The following is a 27,945-nucleotide window of genomic DNA, read 5'->3' as shown; positions in this document are numbered from 1 at the left end:
TTAACAAGGACTCACATAGGCCGGGAAGAACAGGTCCAACCTGCCTTGCTGAAGGTCCCAAAAGTTCCACAGGTAAAGTTTGGCCCAGGAATTTACTGTACCTGTAGCCCTCCATACTTTCAGCCATCAAGGGGGCCCACCCACCCTCTCAGCACTTCCCCACTGCTCTGGAGCCCTCAGCTTCCGTACCATGACTGAAACACAGCACAAGGTCTGAGTTTTGTAACGTATCCAAACTAAAACTCTGGGCCACATTTCTCAGCCTGCCTCAAGATCATGTTAGAAGGTTCATGCCAAACAATTTCCCAGAAGGGAAGCAGCTACAGACAAAAATCTTTCAAAGCCAAATCTTCTTCAGCTGCCTACCATCATGAGTCTCCACTGCTGTTCCTGGTAGATCTGCAAGACCCTCTCAAGTGCAGGCTATCATCCCTGGGCAGTAGGTGGGAGAGAACGGCAGACCTGGAGGTGGAGCGAAAGGAGGGCGCAGCCTAGAATCGCTATATAGCCATGATTGGACTAAGCCCAAACCTTCCTGGAATTCTGTTCTAACCCCAAACAAGTGCTGACCTTGCTTAAGAAGATTCCTGTGCACAGGCTTCTAGCAATAAATCAGCAATAAATTCACATGTGGACTTGTGCAGGCCTTCCACTTCCCAGAGCACTTGCACTCTCTCCGGGAACAGACATAGCTCCGTGCTTGAGAAGAAACCAATGTGAGCCAACCAGAATGAAAGCCCTTCATCAAGTACTCTATTTGGGGATCTCAGACATTTTTATTCATTGTGCTGCCACCACATGGCTGTTTTGGGGAAATTACAATGTGGGCAGCCAGACCCCCTCCTACCCTATGATGTATTTCCTCTTCCCTCCCCTTTTCTGGGATGGACTTCCTCCTTCTTGCTCCCTGGAGGCTCTCTTCCTCCATAACTGGGAGACACACATGTGCTCCTTCATAACTGGCAGACACAAGTGCAGACGCTGTGAGTAATTACCATCTTCTGACCTTGGAATACTGTCCAAATATAATCTTAAGGTAAAGGTAAAGGTAAAGGTTCCCCCGCACATGTGTGCTAGTCGTTTCCGACTCTAGGGGCTGGTGCTCATCTCCATTTCAAAGCCGAAGAGCCAGCGCTTGTCCGAGGACGTCTCCGTGGTCACGTGGCCGGCATGACTGGACGCCAAAGGCGCATGGAACGCTGTTACCTTCCCACCGTAGTGGTCCCTATTTTTCTACTTGCATTTTTACGTGCTTTCGAACTGCTAGGTTGGCAGAAGCTGGGACGAGTAACAGGCGCTCACTCTGCTACGCGGCACTCGGGATTCGACCCGCCAAACTGCCGACCTTCTGATTGACAAGCTCAGCGTCCTAACCCACTGAGCCACCGCGTCCCTATAATCTTAACACACCTCATCTGCTGTAATCTACTCTACATGCAAATAAAGGTATTTCTAGATGATAAAAGGTGTTTCCATGAGTTCTGCTATCTGGAAAAGAGCTGTTAACAGTGATAGCTTCTTTTATACAGACCAAGCACAGAGGTCTTAACAAGGGATTAATCACAATACAGCAGCTTGATCCAGAATAGTCAGAAGACTGTAATTACTCACAGCGTCTGCACGTGAGTCTGCCAGTTATGAAGGAGCACATGTGTGTCTCCCAGTTATGGAGGAAGAGAGCCTCCAGGGAGCAAGAAGAAGGAAGTCCATCCCAGAAAAGGGGAGGGAAGAGGAAATACATCATAGGGTAGGAGGGACGTGCCCCCTAGTGGTCAAAGGGTGAACTTCCCTCAAGTCTCTAACCACGCAGAAGGCACCCCCTAGTGGTCAAAGGGTGAACTTCCCTGAAGTCTCTAACCATGCAGAAGACATCCCCTGGTGGTCAAAGAGCAAAGTTCACCAAATTAGTTAAAAATACCTAGGAAGTTTTCTGTACCTATCCTAGCCATGGTGGAGTGTCCCATTGATTCAGAAGAGCTGGTTTGACGAGACAACCCTGATTTGTACAAAGATCCTGCTGTAAAACCTAAGCGTACAACAAAACCAAACCAGAAACTCAGAGAAAATTATGAGGCAACTAGAGATGAATTTTCCAGTAATCTGTCAGAGCTATGGGACAAAACTGCATACTGCATGACAATTTTGATAAGCCTTAAGGATAATCCTGTTGAATTAAGAGGCTCTATAGGTCGTCTATCTGCAGCATATGATAGTTACCAGCGGCAGTCTGCAAAATACACAGGCTTTTTGAATGACTCTAATGTAGATGATTCCTCAGCAGAACTAACCAAGATTGAGGAACTGAACCAGCAGAGATTTCCTAGTGCAAGATGCAAAGAATAAGGCAGAAATCCGTATTGCTGAACTGCAGGAGACCAGATCACATAGATCCACATCAACTAAAGTTACAGTACGTTCTGCTAGATCCTCTCACTCCAGGGCTTCAACGATACATGACAAGCTAGTAGAGGCCCGTGCACTTGCAGAAGAAAAGAACGTGCTTCTTTCCTTTGCCAGAAGGGAAGCTGAAATAGAAGCTCAGAGCAAAGCCCACCAAGCAGAGGAGAAAGCCCGCCAAGCAGAGGAGAAGGCCCGCCAAGCAGAGATGGAAGCTCACAGCAAGGCTCGCCAAGCAGAGGTAGTAGCCCAAATGAAAATTCTGCAAATAGAAAAGGAACGAGCAGCTGCCCGAGCAAGGCTGAAGGTCTATGAACAGGCGATGCAGGAAGGCACCAATCCAGATTGTTCCATCCCAATAGAAGTGGAAGATCCGATGGAACGCACCAGTCAATATGTATGTGTTAAGGCATAATGTTTGCAACGATGCAGAGCCATCTTCTGTACCTCCTACAAACAGCGCTGTCCTGACTCACCACACTGAGAACCCAGAACTGCAAAAGTTTGCACCTCCTCCACACTACAACGCAGGTGCATCAACTGTGCTTCCTATGAACAGCACAGAAGCCCCACGCCTGCAAAGGCCTACCCCTCCTCCACGCCATAACGCAGGTGCGTCAACTGTGCTTCCTACGAACAGCACAAAGACCTCAAGTCTGCAAAGGCCTACACCTCTGCAACGCCACAACACAGGTGCGCCAATGCTCCAAACTGCATTACCTCTTACCAATGACAACGTAACTTCCAGCAATAATCAACAGTTGAATCGACAGCCAGCACAAGCTTTAGGGACTACACCACAGCTGAATGCTCTTGCAACATCATTCTATCCTAGTACACCTCACCCGTATTCACCAGAGAACCTTCACACCCAAGGGGCCCCACGAGTTTCTTTGCCATCAAGGAGTGAGGGGTCAGACCGTTCTGACCATGCCAATTACATGATTCGCCGAGAGCTTCTCAACTCTAGCCTCTCAAAGTTTAATGACCGTCCAGAGACCTACAGATCCTGGAAAGCAACCTTCAAAGCTGCTATTGGTGATCTCAACTTCAACACCAGAGAGGAACTCAATCTACTCATGAAGTGGCTGGGCCCAGGATCCGCAGATCGTGCTCAAGGACTGAGAATAGTACATGTTGACTCCCCAGATGCAGGTCTCGCTGCTGCGTGGGCAAGACTTGAACAAACCTATGGAAGCCCAGAAGCATTAGAGAATGCCTTGTTCGAAAGACTACAAAACTTTTTGAAGATAGGCGACAAAGACAATTACAAGCTTCAAAAACTAAGTGATCTCCTCATGGAAATAGAATTGGCAAAAACAGACCCACGTCTAACTGGTCTGACCTACCTGGATTCCTCCCACAGTGTCAATCCAGTGGTGTCCAAACTGCCATACAGCCTGCAGGTGGACTGGACACGGCACGGCTCAGACTACAAACTACGCCATAATGTTTCCTTTCCCCCACTCTCATATTTTTGCAGGTTCATCAGCCACCATGCCTGGACGAGAAATGACCCCAGCTTCAACTACCCTGAATCCAATGTGTCTGCTCCATCATCATCATCAAGGTTCATCGGCAGACACACCTGTACAAGACATGATCCCAGCTTCAAATACCCTCAATCCAGTGTGCCTGTTTCATTATCACCGCCAAGGTATGTTAACACCGCAGCTCAACACAGAGACTCACGTGGAGCTGTGTCTACAAGGAAAACAGACATCTCACCTCCTGTGTCGTCTCCTCTTCAATGGAGTGATTCAGGTGGTGGCATCTCACATCCTGTACCATCTCCTCCTCAATGGAGTGATTCAGGTGGTGGGGATGAAGATCCTAATCGTCAGTGTCCTATTCACAAAAAGCCTCACCCTCTTAGAAAATGTCGTGAGCAATGACTATACAAGAGCAGAAAGAGGTTCTCCAAAAACTTGGAATATGCTACAGGTGCTGTGCCTCATACGACCATTTTGCTAAAAATTGTAAAGCCTTTGTCAAGTGCACAAAATGCGATAGCGACAAGCACGATACAGCTATGCATCCTGTTCCACTTCTAGGCAATTCACGGCAACCACCTGTATCCAACCCTGCTTCAAAGTATGGCGGGGAGCAACATGGCAGGGAGCAACAAACTCACGCTCCAGTCACAAAGGTCTCATCTTCACCCCAATCTTCGTCAGAGACCTTGTTCTGTTTAAGGACCATCAAGCTCAAGAATCGAAAGGCATCAAAAAACTTTCATCAGACCATCGCAGAACTTGTCTTGCCTTTGCCTCTTGAAAACTGAATTCGTCGCCTTTCCTGGTTGGATCCTCACTCCAAGAAGAAAAGTTATTTGATCTTTAATCTAGACTATTTGCAGCCTGTAATGGCAGTTCCTATTACTGCAATATGTATGCATGTTTATTTCTTATATCATTCAGGTATTTATGTTTATATATCTCAGGTTATTTCTTATATCTCTTAGGTTTTTATGTTTATATATCTCAGGTTATTTCTTATATCTCTTAGGTTTTTATGTTTTATATATCTCAGATTATCTCTTATATATCTCAGGTGTTTTATGACAACAGCAAACTATAAACGTGTATTTGCATTTGAATAACTACCGTTATATGGTTTTATATGGTGGTATTATGAAATGCCAGATGGGGAGTGTGCTGCCACCACGTAGCTGTTTTGGGGAAATTACAATGTGGGCAGCCAGACCCCCTCCTACCCTATGATGTATTTCCTCTTCCCTCCCCTTTTCTGGGATGGACTTCCTCCTTCTTGCTCCCTGGAGGCTCTCTTCCTCCATAACTGGTAGACACACATGTGCTCTTTCATAACTGGTAGACACACGTGCAGACGCTGTAATTACCGTCTTCTGACCTTGGAATACTGTCCAAATATCATCTTAACGTACCTCATCTGCTGTAATCTACTCTACATGCAAATAAAGGTATTTCTAGATGATAAAAGGTGTTTCCACGAGTTCTGCTATCTGGAAAAGAGCTGTTAACAGTGATAGCTTCTTTTATACAGACCAAGCGCAGAGGTCTTAACAAGGGATTAATCACAATACAGCAGCTTCATCCAGAATATTCATCAAGGTAACAAATCCAATTTGAACTTTTGCTTCTGAAAATGTCCTATTGAGAGACAGCGGAATGAACAATTCCAGAATTCTGTTGCTGGGAAGGGCCACTGAGTCCGACCCCTGCTCAGGGCAGGAGCCCAAACCCAAGCCACTGAGCAGACCCACTGAAGAAGGGCGGGAGGTCTCCCTCTGGCATCCAGTCAGGGGCTGCCCTTCTCCGACTTCAGTCTCCTGCACTCCAGAACAAGAGACCCTGGGAGGTTTTGCTCAACCACAGGCACCTTTTTAGGCATCTGCCAACCACTCTCACATTTTCATCTCTCTTTTTTTAACTCTCAAGGCTAAAACTCCCTCTGCGAAAGAGAGGCAACCAACTCTGACTCCCCCCGCCCCCACCCAGCCTTCTCAAAGCCTGGAAAGGGGCAGGCAGCTCAAGGGGGAGCCTGGCTAGAGCACAGCAGGGTGAACCAAGCAGAAAAGTGGCTGCCCAGAGGAGAGCAATTCCCTCTTGCATGGACAGAGGTGAGGAGCTCTCTCACCATGTGGAACGCTCATTCCGAGGAAAAAAAGTTCTTTGCTTGGTTCAGTTATAGTTCCTGTTTCTGTTTCATAGCATTCCTTATTTTAAAAGATGTTCACAAGGTGCCTTTTCCAAGCGTTAGCAGTTTTCTATTTACTGTAATCAAAGGAATACAGAAAGGGCTGGTCATGCTTGCAATTGTCACCATGGACTCCTGGGATGTAGACTCATCTTCTCTTGCACTCCGGCTCAAAGCAGGAGTGAGCAACCAGAGACTCTGGCAACTTGCATCTTCTGAAACAGACCAGAGTTCCCCAAAAGTTGCCACCCGACTATCATAGAAACAGGAGGTTAGAGGACATCAAGCACCAACACTTGCCCAGTGTGGATTCCTGGGTAGTATCTATGATACATGACCATCCAGCCTCTATTGGAAGCTCTCCAGTGAGGGAGAACTGCCGCATCTTGTAGCAGCCACCTGCTCTATGTCTAGCACTTTCTATAGTCAGGGAGTTTCTCTGGAGATCTAACTCAAACACTTATACTTTAAACCCATTGGTTCTGGGCCTGCCCTCTGGAAAAACAAAGATTAACAGTCTCATGTAGCATTCAGAGATTTAAACAGTCTCAAGTAGCATTCAGACACCTCCCAATAGTCATCTCTTTGGTAAGCTAGGTAAAGGTAAAGGTTCCCCCGCACATGCGTGCAAGTCGTTTCCAACTCTAGGGGCCGGTGCTCATCTCCATTTCAAAGCCGAAGAGCCAGCGCTTGTCCGAGGACGTCTCCGTGGTCATGTGGCCGGCATGACTAGACGCCAAAGGCGCACGGAACGCTGTTACCTTCCCACCGTAGTGGTCCCTATTTTTCTACTTGCATTTTTACGTGCTTTCGAACTGCTAGGTTGGCAGAAGCTGGGACGAATAACAGGTGCTCACTCTGTTATGCGGCACTCAGGATTTGACACACCAAACTGCCGACCTTCTGATCGAAAAGCTCAGCGTCCTAACCCACTGAGCCACCACATTCCTTGGTAAGCTAAACAGGCCCAATTCCTTCGGCTACTTCTCATGGGGCTTGGTTTCCACACTCTTTGCCATCCTGGTAGCCCTTCTCTAAATTCCAACTTGCCACTCTCCTTTTTGAACTATGCTGCCCAGAACCACACATATTAGCCAAAGTGGGGTCTGACCAGGCCAGAGTAGGGGATTCCATGAACTGGAATCTATGTTCCTCCTTTTTCTGCATACTAAGAGTTTCTTCAGCCATCACCTTGTTGTTAACTATGTTTAATTTGTGGTTAGGGAAAAAAATGAATCCAGGAAACTGCAGACCTATCAGCCAGACATCAATACCTGTGAAGAGCCTGGAAAAGATAATCAAGCAATGAACCTGCAAACAACTAGGAACAAGCAAAACCAACATTTTTGGCTTCTAGCAGATCATGCCCAACAAACCTTACTGCATTTGTTGACAACATGACTAAGTTAATGCACCAATGAAATACTGTGGATACAGTATAATTAGATTTCATTTTGTCAAGGCACTTGACAAAGTAGATCACAACTTACTTCTTGGTAAGCTAGAAAAATGTGGGATAGACAGCATCACCACCAGATGGGTTTGTAACTGGCTGACAAACCGTACTCAACAAATCGTCCTTAATGGCACTACATCTACATGGAGGGAAGTAAGCAGTGGGGTACCACAAGGTCTTAGGCCCAGACCTTTTCAACATCTTCATAAAAATTTATATGAGGGAATAGAAGGGAAACTCATCACATTTGCAGAAAACACCAAGTTAGGAAGAATAGCAAGTGCTTTAAAAGATAAGAGAGTTGGCATGACAATAAGCTTAAGATCCAGAAGGATCTTAACAGGGTTGAACACTGAATCCTGTCCAACAAAATGCAATTCAGTGTGGGGAAAGTAAGGTTTTACACAATCAAATGCATAGGTACAGAATGGGTGGTACATGCAGTAACTGTGAGAGGAATCTAGGATTCCTAGTGGACAATAACTTAAATATGAGGCATTAGTGTGCTACAGCTGCCAAAAAGGGCAATTGTAGGCTGCATCAACAGAGGGATAGTATCAAGATTTAATGAAGTGTACTGCACTAGTATGACCACACTTGGAATACTGCATCCAGTTTTGGTCACCACGATAGAAAAAAGAAGTTGAGACTCTAGAAAGAGTACAGAGAAGAGCAAGAAAGATGATTAAGGGACTGGAGGCTAAAATATATGAAGAACAATTGCAGGAATTGGGTATGTCTAGTGTAGTGAAAGGTGACATGATAGCAGTGTTCAAATATTTGAGGGGCTGTCACAGAGAAGAGGGAGTCGGACTAAAGCACGTGAGGGCAACACAAGAAGCAACGGATGGAAGAGAGGACTAAAGAGTTGTGACAGTGAGAACAGTCAATCAATGGAATGCCTTCTCTCCAGGAGCTCCTCCATCATGGAATTTTTCAAGAAGAGATTGAACAACCATTTGAAGATTCAGCAGTCCATCGGCATTTAAAAGACAAAGGCCACTCTTTCAAACAGAGCAAAATCCACGTTTTGGACAGAGAGGATGGCTGGTTTGAAAGAGGAGTCAAAGAGGCCATCTAGGTCAAGATGAACAGCCCTCTCTCAACAGAGGGGGTGGGATCCAACATCATCTATCTCCAGTCTACTACACAGTCCTTTCAGCAGTTCCAAGAAGGCTCCACACCCATTTGCACTACTCAGGTGACCCTGAAGACACAGATAAACCTCCAGGTGGCCTCAATGACTCCCTAAAAGAGTGCAAATGACCCATTGTTCTGCAAGCATTATAAGTCCTTCCATTCCCCACCATCCAGTCAGCTGAAGAAGCTTCTTGGATGAAAAGTGAAACATCTTCAAAGAAAAACAAGAAAATCCAGTTGCCTTGTGAAAAAGCATCTTTGGGACATTAGACTAGACCAGAGGTCTCCAACCTTTGGGGCACCAGGAACCGGTTCTGTGGAGAGAAGTTTTTCCATGGACCGGAGAGCGCATGGTTTTGTGTGCTGCCTTCATCCCATGGATGGGGCTTTGCTTGTTTGTGCAAACCGGTTGCTGGCATGCTGCGGCCTGGTAATGGTCCACGCACCGGAGGTTGGGGACCCTTGGACTAGATATTCCCAATTCCTGCAACTATTCTTCATAGGTTTTGGCCTTCAGTACTCTAATCACCTTTATTGCTCTTCACTGCAGTCTTTCCAGAGTCTCAACATCCTTTTTATAACATGGTGACCAAAACTGGATGCAGTATTCAGAGTATGGTCTTACTAAGGGTTTATAAAACTTTTATTTGCTCTCCTCCCATCTTTTGGGACCACACCAGTTCTCCAAGGAATGTTCAAAGATTAAAGAAAGAGGCCACCTCTGCTAGTTCCTTCAGTATCCTAGGTGGGGATTCATTCATCTGTCCCTGGAGACTTGGATTTCTTTACATTCATTTCTCTCTTACCTTCTACTTGTCTATCCTAAGCAACAGTCCCCCCTACTTACCCCCATAATGGCAAAGCTACAGTCATGGGGGGTCCATTTCCATTTGAAACCAAATTTAAGCAATCATTAAGTAACTAATCTGCAGTTTCCTTTGATTTCCATTTAGCAGAAAATTCAAATGGTGAAGATATCCCTTCCTCTTGTTTCAATGTGAATCAAAAATCCTTTTTTACCACACGTACAAACCTTTTCAGAGGAAACATCTTTCTAAAACCTTTTTCCAGCCGGGCCTTTTGCAAAAATGTAAAAGAGCCCCCAGTAAAACACTAAATATTCTAAATGTACAAAAAGCTAGGAAGCCACAACAATGTGCTGATTAGACACCCACCATTCCTGACCTTTGTAAAAACCTCAAGGATTTTTTTCTCAGCTGTGTCAAGTTCATTTGCCTGATTCATTTTTTGCTGCATGATTTTCTGGTGATTTTCAAATGTCTCTATTTTGCTAAAAAAAAAAGGACGACAGATACTGCATTCTGGGAAACGCATTATATCAGTGTTAAAGATCATGGTGACAAGCAACAAGCTGAGAGAGGAATGTCAGTAGAAACACCTGAAAGAGCAAAACAAAAAGTGCAAATAGGGGATGGAGATGGGCCAGGCTGGGCAGCAGCAGAAGCAAAAAAAAAAAAAAATCTGGATAGTTTGGTGACTCACAATCTAAGCCAAAAGGATGATTCAAGGGAATTTAAGATGAAATCAAGAGAGGAACTAATAATAGATGGACAGAGCTGTCATGGTTTTCTCATTTACAGTTATCAGAAAGATTCAAAATGGCTAAAAAGACTGATGAGGATGGGGCAAAGCAAGATAAAATTTGATGTACAATTGTGCACCAATCATAACATGTAATTGCTAAAACGTACCTAGAGTTTTGATGATTAGATCAGCTAGATTATAGAAAGTATTATGATGTACCTTTAGAGAGAGGGGTTGAATATATATTGTCCTTTACTGCCGTAAAGAATATCAGAAGCTTCTGGTTTGTATCTTTTTTCTTCTTTTTCTAGTTTTAACTTTTTTTTGTTTTGCTTTGCTCTCTTTCCCTTTCTCCCTTACTTAATGTTATATCTCCTCAGAATGGACAAGCAGAGACACAGTCCAAGCAAACACAGATCCAAATATTGAATCGGCAGGCATTTGACAGAATTCCAGTAGGTGGACACCAAAATTCCTTGATTAAACATCTGCCATGGAAATGGCAGAGCCTGAGAGGCAAATCTGAGGGAGAAAGGTGTAAACAGAGGTTTCCCCATCAGAGGCCTTCAGAGCTCGTTCCCTCGACAGCCTCCTCCATACTGCTGTCTTTCGTTCCTGGCCAGGGGTGCATCCCCACTGCTGCCCGAGCCAAAATATCCCATCTTCCAATGACCAGCAATATTGGCACTTTCAGTGGCTAGGAGGTGATGTGCCTAACTGCTGCCAGTGTCACTGCCCCTTTCCGGCAGGCGCTCAGCTCCTTGGGGCCCGTTTGGGAAGGGTCTTCTGGAGGCAGCTCCTCCTGAGAGCAGCCCGGAAGGGCACTGCATTCGGGGCAAGGCTGGCACCTGGAGTGGCTTCTGCACTGCCTCCTCCCAGGAGTGTCCTTGCCGTGCCCAGAGACATCTCCAGGCTGGGGGAAGCGACCCAGGACAGAGCCCCTTGCACAAAAGAGGCTCAGTGCCACCCCACAATAGCCCCTTGTTCTAGGCAAGCCGCCGGACCCACACAGCTCCTGCAGCCTAGGCCACAAAGGAAGCCGTCCTCTCATCACCTGCCCGACTTTGGCCTCAGGCCGTCCTCTCCTGCTCTGCCAGCTCTGATTTTTTTCCAGGCTCAGATCTCAAGCTGATTGGTCCGTAAGCCCCCCCCTCTGCTTTCCTCCTTTGGGGCCTTCTGGGGTGTACTCTCCTTGACTTGAATGCAGGGCCTCCACACTTCCCCAAGGTCCAACTGCCCCCCCCACACACACACATGGAAGCCCCTCCAGCCACCCAATTGCTCCGTTTGATTGTTTGGCAGAATCTGCATTTCCAGCCTCCTCTTTCCAGAAATGGGAGCCCTCTGAAGACCTTAGACCCACAAACGGAAGGAGGCAGGGGAGGGGAGGGATGGCCTCTTGCTTGGGCTGAAAATGGCCCTAGGCTTCAGCTCTCCCCCTCACCCAGAGGGCGATGCCTTCGGCTTTGTCAAGTAAATGCAGCGGCCACTTATCCCGTGTTCCCATAGTAATGCTCAGCCCTCTGAGCCACACAAAAGGCCCCTGAATCAAGACAAAGGAGCTGCCATTTCAGATGGCAGGCTGAGGGAAGCTGAGGCACTGACAGGCCTCCCAGAGAAGCAGAAGCTGGTGTGAATTTTTCGTCTGGAGGTTTACAGCTCAGGGCAGCTCTGTGCCCCGGCATCCAAAGGCTGCCTTCTCCCTTCGACGGATGCCTCCTCAACACTTTCTGGCTCCCAAGAGAGCTGCTGGATCGGCTCCAATCAAGCTGGAAAGAATGCAGAGATCTGGAATGCTGCAGCCCAAATATAAGGGTGCTGAGGGAACGAAAAGAAGGCAGAGAAGAGCCGCAGAGCCGGTGAGGAAGTTGGAGGCTACACCCTATGAAGAGCAGCTAAAAGGACGGGGGAGGGGAGGAGGCAAAGGGTGTTCAGTATAACCATCGGTCTCGGACGGTCGGAGGATTCCTGCCCCGGCGGAGATTTGTGCTAAGACCCCCAAGTCCCACCCATCCCTATCATTTGCTGTTCTCCACGCTCAGAACTCCAACTGGTATTACTGGACATGGATTACAATCCAGCCACGAAGGGGACCTGGCGTCCCTGGGATCAGTCATCACTGTGACTGGATCCTTAACATCTATAAACTACTTTAAGATAATTTTCTATAATTTGGGTAGAGGATAAAAATATCTTTGGAAGATCAAATTTCATTCCGATCCCCGTCGAGTGTAAGGATGCGATTCGGATGCTGGCCTAGAAATCAAGAGATTGTGAGTTCTAGTCCTGCCCTAGGCATGAAAGACCATCTGGGTGGCTTCGGGCCAGTCCTTCCCTCGCTCCCTCCACCCAACCCGCCTCATAGGAAAAATAAGAGGAGGAAGAAGGAGTATTAGCTATGTTTGCCACCTTATTTACAAAAAATAAGAAAGGTGGGATAAAACAAAATCTAAAATAAAAACTAAGAGTAATAAATAAAATTTCTCCCCTCACCTTGGCAACCACACAAGCGGCTGTGCTCTTAGAGTTTTATTGTAGGACAATTTAAGGGCAATGACTGATGAATTCCTCTGGCACCCTTTTCATTCACAACCAGCCTCACCAGGTGAAGGGCAAGAACCAGCTGTACCAACTGCTTTCTCGGTTGAGGTGGAAAAGGGCTGGAGCCTCTGGGACAAAGGCTTAGCCTCTTTTCAGCCGGCCTGGAGACGGGTCATCTCTGACCCAAGTTCCTCTGAAAGACCAGCCAATCTCCCTCCAAATACAATCAGGTTCACTGGTTAGAGGGGGACAGGAGGGGATGTGGGGCGAAGCAGGAGCAGGTTCACAAGGCACATTGGGAGAATTCCCTTACAAACCCTGCAAAATTAGAAAACTTAACCTCAGTTTGTGGAAAGATCTATGAATCAGAAACTTGAAGGTTTCTCAAAGAAATTCTTCAAATCAGTGTTTCTCAACCGTGGCCACTTTAAGATGGGTGGACTTGGAGTTGATCCCAGAGATGGCTAGCTGGAAGATTCGGGAGATGAAGTCCACCCATCTTAAAGTGGCCACGGTTGAGAATCACCACTCCAGATAATTCATACTTTGTGTAATCAAAGGTTACTCTGAGCCTCTGCTCCACATTTGGCCCCTTTCCTGGCCTTTTGGTGATAGTTCCTCTAGCAATGGTTTTGCTCTCTCCTCCTTCAGGGCCTGTTAGCCATTCTATCACATCTCACCAGCCTCATCCCTGGCCCATCCCCCATGCCACCAACTTCTTTACTGGTCTATTTTGGGACACAGATTTCCTGGTCTTTCCGTCACTTGGACAGATGCTAACCCAGAGTCTGGAGACTATAAGGAATTAGATGACAGCAATCAGATTTGCATGAAATCCCTGCCAGATAGAGAAGCTGCTCGCCTGGATCCAGTCCAATTCCAAGTCTTAGTGATCCGCAGGGCTGCTTCCCTCTACCAGCATCTACCTGGCCAGCTCCTCCGGAAGGATGGGGCACGAAACAAGCTTTTCCACAAGCGACTCCAATCTCTTGGAATACTCCTCTGCCCCTCCCTGCCTGTTGTGATTCAGGGTCAGCCTGTGGGTTCGGCAGTTGGGTCGGACGATGAGGAGGAGGAGGAGGAGGAGGAGGAGGAGGGGTTTGGAGAGCCTGCAGAGGACAGTTCTGAGGCTTCGCAGAGCTCTCAGCCAGGCCCCTCCCATCTGGTTATTACACAAACCCAGCTGTGTGAGCCTGACAGCATGGATGAAGATGACCCACAGCTGTCCCTGTTCAAGGATGCCCAACGCAGGAGGCAGTCAATCAGGAGTAAACAGAGGAAGGCAATGGGGCACCTCAGAAGGAGGCAGAGAGAAGCCACGCCTTGAACTGTTTAAAAGGGGAATGTGTGGGAAGGCTGGTTTGCTGAAGGCAACCGTTTGAATAGCTCCTGTTTTAGTGGTTCGTGTTTTGTTTTGCTCAGTTTGCTCTGTTTTGGATCTGTTTTGTGTAAATAAATTTGGCGGGCTTACTTCCAGCCTTTTGCCTTTTGTAAAGGGGTTGTCCCTGCCTTTTCTGCAGGGCCGGTAGTAGGCTGGAACAGAACACTGCCATCTGCTTGGGAAAAGGAGAAAGCTGCCTCTTCTCCGGTACGTGGATGCAGAGGATGCTGCTGTGTTAGGTCTACACAGGGCTTTTTTTCTCACAGAACGCTCAGAACGGAGTTCCGGCACCTTTTTTGGATGGAACCTTGTAGGATAGGCAAGGCAGGTTGTATGACATGTGTGAGTTCCGGCACCTTTTTCTTTTACAAAAAAAAGCACTGGGTCTACATAAAACAGTTTTATACTGACGTTATGCTTTTTATCTTCTAAGGCATGTTTTATATTGATTATCATGATAAGTTCAATTTCTTTGATAGGGCTAGTATACAAATTACTACAAAACAGAACAACAGAGTTGGAGGTCTTCTAGTCCCACCCTCTGCTTAGCAGGAAACCTTAAACCATTCAAATAGTTGCCAAATCTCTTCTTAAAAACATCCAGTGTTGGACCACTCATAACTTCTGGAAGCCAGATTAACTCTTCTGACTGTCAGAAAATTTCTCCTTAGTTCTAGGCCGGTTCCCTCCTTGATTAGTTTCCATCTGTTGCTTCTTGTCCTGCCTTCAGGGGCTTTGGAGAATAGATTGACACACACACCCCATCTGTGGCAGCCCCCTAGATATTGGAAGGCTGCTATTGTGTCATTAAGTTAGACATTCCCAATTCCTGCAACTGTCCTTTATATGTTTTATCCATACAACGGCTGTCAGGGCAGGATGGATGAAGCAGTCTGGCAAAAACCCCAACCCACCTGGCTTCCTCGTTTGACACTGTGCAAGTCAGACAGGAGCTGCAAGCTGGGATGCCTTTATTTCTGAAGGTTATTACCGGCACTTGCTTAAGCAAACATCATCCAACTTCTCCTCTAGGGCTGCTACAACAGAAGAAACAAGTTACTGCACCTTCTCCCTAGCATCTCTTCGAGTGACTGGATCCCAGAAATCAAGACCATTCCAGAAATCAGGAGGTAAAAAATGACCAGAGAAGGATCAGAGCCAGCCCAAGAATATAGATGAACAGCAGGAAGTAGACATTCTCCAGATATCTAGATCAAAGTAGCTGTGAGCTATTAAGAGAAGGAAGGAAGGAAGGAAGGAAGGAAGGAAGGAAGGAAGGAAGGAAGGAAGGAAGGAAGGAAGGAGACAAACATGGAAAAAGGAATGACTTCTCAAAGAAGACAGGAGATTGCAGAACATTCTCCATGCTGTTTCTCTGCTTCCATCTAAAAAAACGAAGCTGCTGCTTAGGAGGTGGGTGGTGCAGGCAGCCTTTTTTGCTATAAAGCCACGAAAATGGACCACCAAACTTGGAATAAAATGGTTCCAAGTGGAAGAGTTGGAGAACAGTAGGAGATGAGGAAGGAGAGGACATGAGCCCTGTTTTCCCCACAGAGACCCAGCAGTCCTTCACTTGGAGCCTGGATCGCCACCTTGCTCAAGGCGGCTCTTCTCCTCATTTGAACAAACATTGCTATCGGGAGGCGAAACGGATTCAGGCAGGCCTGAGCGGATGAGCTGGATGGACAGGCCAGCGGCGGCAGAGGAAACAGCCACAGGCGGCTTCCAACTCATCTCCTTCAGCTTGTAAAGGTTCCTCTAAGGACAGAAAAGTGGGCTTGCAAACTGCCTCTCAGTTGGGGACAACAGGCAAGTTCTTCAAGCACAGTCCAGGAAAGTACAAGTGCACAAATTTGTCTACTCAGCTCAACAGTTCACCTGCTGGCCCCAACCATTCCTTTGTAAGGATCTTGTCTGGGAGCGGAGGCAGCCATTTCAAACGCTCCCTGCAATTTTTCAGTTTTTCAGAAACGGATGCTCCTTGCCTTCCTGTTATCATTTCATTTATTCTAAGCAGAATTGCTTGTGATGGAAGCAGATGGGACACAGCTGTCTCCTAATTAGGCCAGTTCATGCTGCAACTTGGCTCCGGACTTCCTTGGGGATAGGCCTATATAAGGCTAAAACAGAATCATGGGTAGTGATGCACTGAATGGCCTCCAGCAGAAATCCCTGAGAATCAAGACAATCAAAATACTAGGACAGATATGGTCCCCCCTCCGCCCCACTCTCTCCTGAGGGCTTCTACACAGCCCTTCCACTTTGCAGGTTGACACACCCAGAGAGAGTCTACAAGAGATTTCGGGTACATCTGTGACCTGGTGGGCCATAACATAGTTTGAGGAGAACCCTTGAGATCTGTCTTGGGAGAACTGACCAAAGAGATCACTGCCAACTATGTTTCCCTTCTGTAAACTTTGGTTTGGTGTGGAACGGGAGGAAGAAAGGGCGTCTCAACGCCTAGGCAAGGAGCGGGTCAGAAGGTCTCCCGTGTCTTCTTCTGAGAAAGGTGAACAACCCACAGTGGCAAAGCAGCGAATCTTCTCACGGGAATGCCAGACGGAAAAGTGAAAGGCAGGGCAGGAAACCCCAAGAAATGATTAACTCCTAGGGCTCTCCAGCCAAGCAGCTCCTCCTCACCTGTCCTCCCCTTCCTTTGGGGGCTTCGAAGGAGCCCAGGTCATCCAGGGGCAAAGACAGTTTTGCGTGCTTCCTTTTTAATATTCCTATGCTGCCTTGGTGAAAAAAGCACAGAACCAAAGGAGCATAGCATCCTAACACAGAGCCCTAACTGGAATAAAAAGCAACAGATTTTAATTTTGAAGTGACTGCAGGGGAAAAAGGCCCGCCTTGCCCTTCCAGGGAGCGAAAGGCTCCTCAAAAGAGACCCCCTCCGGGTGCAGGCACGTCCTGGCACCCCCTGTTCCTAAGCAGTGCTGCGCTTCTAAAGGGACAGCTGGCAATCGGGGCGGGTCTGCTGACGGGGGTAAATGCCAAGCACAGAACACACGTTGACCTGCCGCACTTCGTGGCAATGGAAGCTTCCAGAAGCTCTCCAGCCATAGTCCTACTCAGAGCAGACCAAGCCCGAAGCAATCATGGGCAACAGGAGGGCCGTCTGAGGACAGGAACATAATTCTGCCTGTGCCCACCTGGCTTCCCAGCGCTCCTGCCGAGAAGTCCCGAGGCAGCAAAAGGCCCAGAGAGGTTCCAAGCGCACAGCGTGACACGTCAGAAGCCCTTCTGGGGCCTTCCTTGCTGCTGCTGAAGCAAGGCCCCTTCTCCGGGCTGAGCCGGGCCCTGGCCGCCCAAAGGCAGGAGACGACTGGGATGGAGAGGTCGCAAACACACAGCGCAAAGCCAGGGTCCCAAGAAGGGGACAGCCTAGTAAAGGCAACGGGCCTGGCCGGTAAAAAGCCCCTCCCTTACCAAAGAAGCAAGGCTGCTCCCGACACCCTCTGACCTGCGCACTCGCCCCCAGGTTAGACCCCTTTTTTTGGCTGGCCGGGGGCACCCGCCCCATGAACAGCCCGGACTCTGGCTGCCCCCATTTTCATAGCACGCCCAGGAGGGCAATGGGGCCCAGGGGGGTTTCCGGAAAAGTGGCTCGTGGAAGCAGCAACGTTTGCACTACATCCCAATTTCAAATTTGAGATTTGAAGGAGGGAGCCAGGACAGCCTTCCTGCCTGTGTCGGTAGGTGCAGGGCTTCTCCTGCTGACAAACATTTCGCTGTTCCTCGGAGGCTGAGCAGAAGGAGCAAGAGGATCACCAGCTGCATAATAATGGCTGCTCCCTTCAAAGCAGAGACCAAGCAGGCAGGCAGGCAGGCAGGCGACTCGCCTCACCCGCCCCAGCTCAGCCTAGACAAAAGCCCTGGGGGTGAGGGACGGAGGGAGCTGCCTTGTCTGGAGGCCCCTCGTGCAGCTGGCTGAGATTCAGTCTCATTGCTAGGACGCCTAGACCCAAAGACCTGGTATTTCGGCTGCAAATCAATGACAGTATGCATGAGTTGAATGGGGCCATTCAGATCACAAAGCCCTCTCCTCTGGTGTCAGAATCCAAAGAGCAGCATCAACTGAACCAATGGCTGCTGGTCCTCCACTCGCTGGAGGTTTGCGGAAGGTTTGCAAGAAAAGACTGGACAACCATTTGACTGGGACAGAATAAGGTCTCCTACCTTGGGCCCTGGGGGTTGGACTAGAAGACCTTCAAGGTCCCTTCCAGTTGCTCTTCTCTTCTCTTTAACGGGGCAGCTGTTCCTCCTCCTCCCCCCCCCCCGCGAGCATTGAGAGGTTCCTGGATGGCTCTTCCCTGAAGCCGTTTACATTAAGTGACAAAAAGGAAGTTTCTGGGTCCTCTCACCAAGACCAGCTCAAAGCAGCCACTGCCAAGGGCTGCATTCAGACGAGCAGCTCTTCAAGGCAAAAAGATCAGGTACAGGGCCCGGCAGGTCAAAAGACAGGGGTTTCTTCATATCCTTCATATCTTCATGAGCAAGTTTACCTTAAGAGAGATGTACAATGAAAGCCCCCACAAAGGGCAAACTCTTCCCCATGGGAGAAGTCTGATTTCAGAGAACCAAACATCTTCCAGACCTTTCCAGACCCCAAAATAATATCACCCCAAGCATGACTATCATCTGCACAGCTTCCACATGTCTGGGTCCTGACCCAGAACTCCCCCCTATGGCACAAAGGGGAGGAGGGGGAGGCAGACTGGCTGATCATTGGCCCTGCGTTGGGGGTGCGAAGCAGTGCAAGGCTGCCCTCCTGGCTGAATCAAAGAACCAAACCCAACAGGAGCCAAGCAGTTACAGATGCCAGCAGCTGGGGGGCAGGAGGGGGGCTGCAAGGATTTGTTTCAGAAGTCTACATTCACACACACACACACCAATCAATATATGATCCAATCCCACAAGATACCAGGGCAGCCATAATAATCTACTAGGGTTCACCTTAGGTTTAGAACAAAACAGAACAGAATAGAATCTGGAAGGGACCTTGAAGGTCTTCTAGTTCAGCCACCTGCTCAAGCAGGAGATCCTATGCCGTTTCAGACAAGTGACTGTCCAGTCTCTTCTTAAAAACCTCCAGTGATGGAGCGCCCACAATTTCTGGAGGCAAGCTGATTCACTGGTTAATTCTCTTCACTGTCAGGAAGTTTCTCCTTAATTCCAGGTTGCTTCTGTCTTTGGTCAGTTTCCCACCATTGTTTCTTGTCCTGCCCTCTGGTGCTTTGGAAATAACGTGACTCCCTCTTCTTTGTGGCAGCCCCTTAAATACTGGAATACTGCTATCATGTCACCCCTATTTCTTCTTTTCTTTATGTCAAGTTTCCAACCTATGGGCTTTTCAAGTGACTCTGAGGCATTGTTTACCTTAAAAGTCCTTTATTAGCCTAATAAATGTTATTACTTGACACTTTAGACTAGCCAAACCCAAGTCATGCAGCGTTCTTCATTCTTCATGTTTTAGTCTCCAGGCCTTTGATCATCTTAGTTGCTCTTCTCTGAACTTTTTCCAAGTCTCAATATCTTTTTTTGAGGTATGGTGACCAAAATTGGTTGCATATTCCAGGTGTGGTCTTACAAGGGTTTTATAAAGTGGTACTAATACTTCATGTGATCTTGATTCTATGCCTCTGTTTATACAACTCCAAGGAGTCATAGAGGACGATCATTGGACTATCATTGAATATGAGCCAGCCATGTGCAGCAGCAGCCAAAGAAGCTAATACAATCCTGGGTTGTATAAACAGAGGCATAGAATCAAGATCACATGAAGTATTAGTACCTTGGAGTCATAGTTACTGTTTTTGAGCCAGGTCTCGCCTAATCTGTTCTTGTACCTTTGATTTTTCCTACCTAAATGTAAAACCTTGTTTTTCTCTCAATTAAAATTCATTTTGTTGGATAGGGCCAATTGTTCAAGTTTGTTAAGATCTTTTTGGATCCTGAGCTTGTCTTCTGGAGTGTTGGGTGTTCCTGCCAGTTTTGGTATCATCTGCAAATTTGATGGGTTGCCCTTCTATTCCCTCATCTAAGTCATTGGTTAAAATATTGAAGAGTACTGGGCCTAAGACGGAGCCTTGTGGCACCCCACTGCTTACTTTTCTCCATGTGAATGTAGTGCCATTGAGGACTGCTCGTTGGGTACGGTTTGTCAGCCATCTACAAATCCCTCTGGTGGTGATGTTGTCTATTCCGCCTCTTTCTAGCTTACCAATAAGTAGGTTTGTCAAATGTCTTATTGAAATTGAAGTATACTATGTTTAGTCCTGGCTACTTGCACCGATAGTGTGGGGGCTTAAATGGGGGCTTAGTCCTGACTAATATGGGTGGACCTCTGCACAGGAGAAATAAAAATTTAAACATTAAGATGACTGGAAGAAAATTGCAGATAACGATATATACCATAAAAACATCCACTCCTAAAATAGCTGCTGGATGGAGAGACAACTGCTGTAAAGAAGATCAGAAGATGCTTCTTTAAATTGTTTTTTTTCTTTTTCTGTCTATCCTCCTTTTTGCACTAGTGGTGACATGATAACAGTATTCCAGTATTTGAGGGGCTGCCACAAAGAAAAGGGGGTCACCTTATTCTCCAAAGCCCCAGAAGGCAAGACAAGAAACAACGGATGGAAGCTAATCAAGGAGAGAAGCAACTTGGAATTAAGGAGAAACTTCCTAACAGTGAGGACAATCAACCAGTGGAACAGAAGTTGCCACCAGAAGTTGTGGGTGCTTCATCGCTGGAGATTTTTAAGAAGAGACCAGACAGTCACTTGCCTGAAATGGTCTCCTGCTTGAGCATGGGGCTGGACTAGAAGACCTCCAAGGTCCCTTCCAGCTCTATTTGGATTGACTTTTTCTTTTTTCTTTATCATATAGTTTTTCATGGCTATCTTTTCTTGTAAAACTCTTTCATAAAATTACTTTAAAAAATAGCTGTTGGACAATAACACTGACATCACTTAATGTAATTTTGTCTGCTTGTCGATGGACATCCAGAACTATTTTATAAAATATTTGTGGCCATATCTCTTAAATAAATAAATGAAATATACTGAGCACCAGACATAGCTGAATTTTAATCCCCTCCACTCCTCCCAGTCATAGAATTGAGTCATGTTCAAAGTCTGAGGACCCCCTGCCCCCCCTGCAGAAAAACACTTTGTCTTTTTAACAGGACAGACCGAGAGGGCTGAAAAGAGAAAAGGGGGGGGGGCTTTGCCCAGCAGCCTCAGAGCTCTGAGAAGGAAAAGAGACCGTGGGAAATCAGAGAGGTTGCCCCCTTTGAAAGGAAAAACAGAGAACCTTTGGTGAGACTATTGCATACAATTACTTTTAATTTAATTGGGGGGAGGGGGAGTTAAGTTCTCTTTATTGTCTGTAGTATTTTATGTTTTCTGAAACTGTCCAGTAAATTGGCTCCTTTTGTACAGAGTTGGAGCATCGGAGCTTTATGTTTTCCTGCATGCTTTTCCTACTGAAAGTTCCCTCCTGCTTTTTATATCCATAACTGAATTTATTTATTAAACTTATATGCCGCCCATCTCTCCAAAGGTGACTCTTTGATTGAATCCTTTGCAAGCCACTATTTAAAGTTAAAACCCATATACGTGTATATCTTTTCCTTTTAAAATAAAGTATGTCAGTATTTATACTTTGTGCTTTTATGATAATGGTCTACATGACTATGAGCTGTTTGGGAAGAATGGTTAAAGGTGGGATCTAAATAAGTGGACCTCGAGTTGTGACATCTTGCTCAGTTCTCAGTGGATGAAAAGCTCCTCCACCTGCCAGCCTCAGCGCGGCAGAAGCTCTCCGGCTTGCCTACAATTTTGGAATTCTGCTTTTCCAGACGCTACCTTCGTTTCGTCTTTCCCACCTGCGTTTTAGGACACCAAGCAGACGCCTGGGCCAGTTCACTTGAGGACTTGGGGGGAGGGCTCCATGCTTGCTACTGCCTGTCTCCCCCTCCCCCCCAGCAGAGGAAGATGCCTCCTGGACAGCTCTGCTCCAATGGAGCCGGCCGATGGATGCTGCTTCTACATGACACAAGCCTCCTCTGCCGATTCTGCCAAGGGGGGGATGGAGCAGCTCACCTAGCACCCAACGGCCTCATCTTGACTGGGATGCTCCGCTTCTGAGCACGCAAATTGCTGCCTGCTGCCCTCCTGAAGACTCCCGGAGAAGAGGCGGGGGGGGGCTGCCCTGAGGAAGGGGGTGGCTGAGGCTCTGCAGTGGGGGGGGGAGCAGAGACTGGTCCAGTTAACCCAGGCGGCCAGTGGACATCTTCCCTCCCCCCCCCCCCCCCCGTGCCAGAGAAGCAGTAGGTGACTCTGTGGGGGTGGGGGGTGGGGGGTGGGGGATAGCCAGCTGCTGCCACTGTTCTGCAGTCTCCTGGCTCTCCCTGAGCTGGCAACGCTACACCAAGGAAGCTACATTAAAAAATAAAAATAAAAAAGAGAGCAGAAAGTGGCTGAGGTTTCTTTCCCCTTGCAGGAAGAAATTCAGAGGAGATGCAGGCTGTTCCAGAAAGGGGATCTGCCTGGAATGAATTGAGGGATTCACCGATGCAGCATTTGTTGGCAGAGGTGAAGGAAAAGGAGCGTTTTTTGTCAACTTAGTTTTTGGAGGGATGTGAGGCTGTACAGAGAGGAGTCCATCATCAACATTTTTGGAACCGGGGGGAGGGGGGAGAATTCTCAACTGCCCAGGTCCGTGGACCAGTACCAGGCCACAGCATGCCAGCAACCGGTCCGCACGAACAAGCAAAGCCCCATCCGTGAGATGCAGGCAGCACACAAGACCGTGCACCCTCCGGTCTGTGGAAAAACCCCTCTCCATGGAACCGGTCCCTGGTGCCCAAAAGGTTGGGGACCTCTGGACTAGGAGAAAATCCCTATTCCCCAGTGACCATGGTGGCTTCTACCCACTAAGTTGATCTCTGCCGTTATGGCCACAAGTTACAGACAGGCTCACTCTGCAGGGATCTCTCCGATGACCATCCAACCTTAAAACCTTAGAATCAGAGGGCTGTTAAACATACAGTTTAGCCTCCAGACCCCTTATCATCTTTGTTGCTCTTCTCTGTACACTCTCCAGATGTCTCAACATCTTTTTTGTATCATGGTGACCAGAACCGAACACAGTATTTCCAGTCTGGTCTCACCAGTGCAGTATAGAGGTACTAATGCTTCTTGTAATCTTGACCCCGTCCCTCTGTTGACGCAGCCTCGGATTGCATTAGCAGGCTCATACCTCAATTATTGTCCACTAGGACTCCTAGACCTCTTTCAGAGTTATTATTGTGGGGCCACAATTGTTGAGCTATTCTATACTTGCGCATTCGGGTTTTCCTGCCTATGCATCGGAACTGACCTTTCTCAACGTTGAATTGCATTTTGTTCGAGCCTGTTGAGATCCTTCTGGGTCTTGAGCCTGTCTCCTACAGCGCTGGCTATTCCCCCCAGCTTGGTGCCATCTGCAGATCTGGTGAATTCTCCTTCTATCCCCTCCTCTCCATCATTTATGAAGACGCTGAAGAGCACAGATAGTCCTCAACCTATGACCACAACTGAGCCCCATATTTCTGTTGTTATCTGATACATTTATTAAGTGAGTTTTGCCTCATTTTACAACCTTTCTTGCCACGGTTAAGTAAATTACTGCAGTTATTAAGCTAGTAGCAATAGCATTTAGACGTATGTCACTTCACAGTGCTTTACGGCACTCTCTAAGGAGTTTGCAGAGTCAGCATAATGCCCTCCAAAATGTGGGTAAGACGGTTGTTAAGTGAAACTGGCTTCCCCATTGACTTTGCTTGTCAGAAGGTTGTAAAAGGGGATCATATGATCCTAGAACACTAACCATCCTAAATATGAGTCAGTTGCCAAGTGTCCAAATTTTGATCACGTGATCATGGGGACGCTGCAACAAAATTTAAGTGTGAAAAACGGTCATAAGTCTTTTTTTTTCAGTGCCATTGTAACTTTGAACTGTCACTAAATGAACTGTTTTAAGTCGAGGACTACTGTACTGGGCCCAAAACAGAACCTCGAGGTACCCCTCACAGCATGCTTCCCGCCATGTACTGCAGATGTAATTTCATTGAGGACTACCCATTGAGTACAGTTGGTCAGCCAATTACGAATCCAGCTGGTGGTGAAGCTGCCTGTCCCACTTTGTCCTAGCTTTGTAGCTGACATGCCCCCCAAATGACACGGCAGCAGCAGGAGATCTGCAAACACGAAGCGTCTGGGGAACAGGGCGGGGAGAAGTCCAGGAGCCCTGGGGCTGCCTTGCACTTTCCGTCCACCCGCCCACTCACGTTGACCTTTCCTAAAAATGAAGCTGCTCCCTTGGCCCGGAAGTGCTACACCAGCACATTGTGTGCAGAGGGGTGCTCAGAGCAAAGCGTCTCGCCCGTGGCCACAAAAGAGGAACAGAGCAACCCAGGAAGTCCTTTGTAGTCAATGTCAGGGCTTAAGCTCTTTCTGGAGACTAGGCAGAGGTGAAGGAGGACAGTCGCCGGAGAAGGACCCAGCAGGTTCATGGGTATGGGGAGGCCTCCTGCCGATCTCTGTGTGCCCCCCCCCCGCTCAAGAGACTCCCACTTGGTAACTGTGTCTGGTTCAATCATTCCTCCACTCAAGGCCCCAGCCTGGCTAGAGAAACGTGGCCTCCCGTGCAGAGCAGAAGGAAAGGTACCGATGGGGTCGCATTCCCTTGGAGCAGGCTGGCTAAGTGGAGTGCTTCCTCACTTGGGACCTGCTCCAGTGGGGGCTCTACCCACTGCCAGGAATGGGGGCTTAGCAGGGGAGGCAGCAGCATTTAAGTGAAATGCCGCCTGGGTCATCAGAGCTGTCTCTGTTGGAGAACTACGGGAGAGCCAGTCTCCGGCAGCGAAAGGATCAGGAGGCCTGGGGTAAGATTTTTCCCAAATGTACTAAAAGACACCAGTTGGAAAAGGGACTACTAGAGTCCTCCTGATCCTTTGGGATCAGCAGTCTTTCTTTTAGTTATTTTAGAGTTATTTCAACTAAATGCCAAGCAGCTGCAGGGATTATATAGTCACATGTTCTGATTAAAATCCAGTTCCTCACATAATCAAGATAATGAAAAATACATTCTGGGAAAGGCATACACGCACCTATTTGTTTTTAAATGGCAAAGTGCAGCCTACTTTAAAACCAGCACACCCAACAAAATCCAAGCCTCAAGTCAGGAAAGAGTTGTGTGTTTCGTCTTTCCCCCTAGAATGACCTCCAGGATCCTCCCACTTTCTTTCTCTCTGCAAGCAAGGTCTCTTAGGGAAAATTCCCATTTTGTAGATGCGGTTTACTCCCAGGTCAGAAATGTTTGGAAAGGAAGAGTTTGGGAACCCCAGAAAAGGCCAAAGCCTCTGCAAAGCCGGCTTCTCAGTCTCTTTGCCATCAAGCGATGCCCGGGCAACTTTGCACTGCTACCTTCTAGAGTTCTGCTTGCAGTTCCGGCCCGGGAGAGCCGCCCTGTCAGCACAGATCAGGAGTCCCTCGAGGCCGTCACAAGAGTAGGATGCGGAGCTGAAGTCGAATCCTGCAGCAGAGCCTCTGGCAGGCAGATCTCTGGGTGAAGCTCACAGCCTAACCCTAACCCTGTCAAGGGCTCCGCTCTGCTGGCTCTGTGAGCATTTGGCTGAGTTCCTGACAAGGGGAAAGCGAACTGGGGGGCCAAAGCTGCTGTGAGGCCTGGCCCTGGCTCTAAAGGGGGCCCTTCTGCTAAACCGAAAATTGTTTCCACACATCTCGCTAAGTCCAGTTTCCTGACTGTCACAATTGCCGGGAGCGTTCATCACACTACCCAGTAAACCAGACTTTCTGGTGGCAGGACAAGGAGGCTGAGAGCACAAAACCAGTTCAGTGTTGGGAATATCCTCCACCGGCAAAGGGAAGGGGGGCCAGGGCAGAGCTGAGAAGGGGGGAAGATTCCTCTGCCCAGGCCTCGGCTGGGTCCCCAGACACTGACCGCCCCCAAGAAGAGCGACCGCGGCCCAGCAGCCCTTCAACAGAGGGGCTTCCTTCAAGCAGCTAACCCCCCTCAGACCAAAAGCCCGCCGTTCCCTCCAACCGGCGGGCAGGGGAACAAGCGAGCCGCCCGACCAGCTCAGGAGCCGCCGCTTCTCCGGGCAGGGCAGGAGGCCCCGCTCGGCCTCTAGGCACAGCGAGCACTTGGGCTGGAGGACCAGCGGCGACCCAGGAGGCGCCCGGCCGGGGCCCCGCAGCCCGCCGGACCGCACCGCTGCCCAACGCCGCTTCTGCCGTCGCCGCCGCCCCGGAACCGGCCCCGGCGGCGGAGCTTTCGCGCCCGAGTCCCGCGCCGTCCCGGGCCAGGCGCAGCAAAAGGCGCCTCCGGAGCCGGGCCGGGCATAGCCTCGCTGGGCAGCCCGGAACCCAGCCCGGCAGCATCTCCGCCGGGGCGGTCCCCCCTGGGCACCACGGCGCCCCCCCCCCACCGGCGCCAGCCGAACTGCCGACGGGGCCGCCGCTTCGCACCGGGCGGGAGTCCCCGGGAAGGCTCGGGCGGCGGAGAGGCCCCGTCCCGCAGCGGCGCCCTCGCCCGGCCCGCCCCCCGCCGCGCCTCCCCGGGCAGAAGTTTCTTCCCCGCCGCGCTTCGGCACGCAACGCCGGCCGGCCCCGCCGCCCCTCCTGGCCGCTCGGAGCGGCGCCCGCGGAAGAGCCGCGCCGCCGGCCCTCGCCCGGCTGGCTTCTCGCCCGAGGCCGCCGCTCGCCAGGCCGCCACCAGCGCGGCGTTTCCCGGCAGCGGCGGGCCCGGAGAGCCGCCCGCCCGCCCAGCTCTGGGCCCCGAGGACGGCTCGCCCGCCTGTCCGGCGCCCCACCTGGATGGTGCAGGAGTACTCGTTGTCGTCGAGGAGGCGGACGGTGCAGGGGAAGTCGCGGTCCAGGCTCCTGCTGCTGCCGCTCATCAGCCGGCTCAGCATCTTGGCCGGCGCCGGGGCTGCGCGGCGGGCGCCTTCACATGGCCGGAGCAGGGGGCTGCCGCTGCCGCCGCCGCCTGCCTCGGCTGGGCTCGCACAAAGCCCGGCTGGGCGGGTGGGGGAGGGAGGCCGGCCGGCCGGCAGGCAGCGAGCGGCGCGGCTTTCGGCTGCGGGAGGGCGGGGGGGAGAGACGGGGCGGGCCGGCGCCGAGCTAGGCCCCCCGGTTCGTGGCCGCCGAGGCCAATCCGGGCCCGGCGCCGCCTCTGACGAGCTCGCGCGCAAACCAACGTGCCGCTCCGGTTGAGAGTCGGGGGGGGCTCTCGGCCTCTCCGTCGGGGCCCGGTAGCTGCAGCCGCGGCGAGCGCCCCCCGCAGGGCCAGAGCGCGGCGCCCCAGCGACCTAGTGGCGGTGTCGGGCGCGGCTGCCTCGCTCGGTCTCGGCCGAAGCTCCGCGCCGCGGACGCCGGGCAGGGCGGCCCCCGGGCGCCTCGAGGAGGGACGCGGCGCTGGGGATGCGGAGCCACTGCGGAGCGGCTCCCGGGAATCCAGCGCGCCTCCGGGGGAGCCAGCGGGGAGGCGAGCCGCGCCAGTCGCGAGTTCGGGCAGGAGTTTCCGATGAGCCTCAGAAACGCCGCCGCCGCCTCCCTTTGGAAGGGCCGCTGCCGGACGCCTTCCAAGGTCCACTCCCGGCCCGGCCTCTTCCGACCCAGCCATCGCAGGGGCTTCGTCTGGAAGTCCGGACCTCAACGGAGGGCAGCTTTTTTACACCTGGGCTTACAACTTGAACCGGTTATGACCCGGTTCCTCCGTTATGACCCTGTCCGAG

General features: G+C 49.7%; 1 protein-coding gene across 2 annotated transcripts in view; it reads right to left on the bottom strand.

Annotated features, from left to right (window-relative positions):
* Positions 1-27,177, bottom strand: part of FRMD5 (FERM domain containing 5) — a gene marked incomplete at both ends in the record, with an annotated part of 99,328 nt that extends 72,151 nt beyond the window's left edge. Inside the window, one exon of one of the 2 annotated variants that reach the window (XM_083370936.1) lies at positions 27,022-27,177. In XM_083370936.1, coding sequence (XP_083227062.1) covers positions 27,022-27,123 — 102 coding nt within the window. The remainder of the gene's footprint in view (positions 1-27,021) is intronic. The other variant, XM_083370937.1, reaches the window with a different exon arrangement.
* Between the last annotated feature and the right edge of the window lie 768 nt (positions 27,178-27,945).

Source organism: Vipera ursinii, assembly GCF_947247035.1.
Source record: "Vipera ursinii genome assembly, chromosome: 11".
NCBI lineage: Eukaryota > Metazoa > Chordata > Lepidosauria > Squamata > Viperidae > Vipera > Vipera ursinii.
Note: the sequence above shows the minus strand (reverse complement) of the source record. Positions and strands in the feature narration are given on the sequence as shown.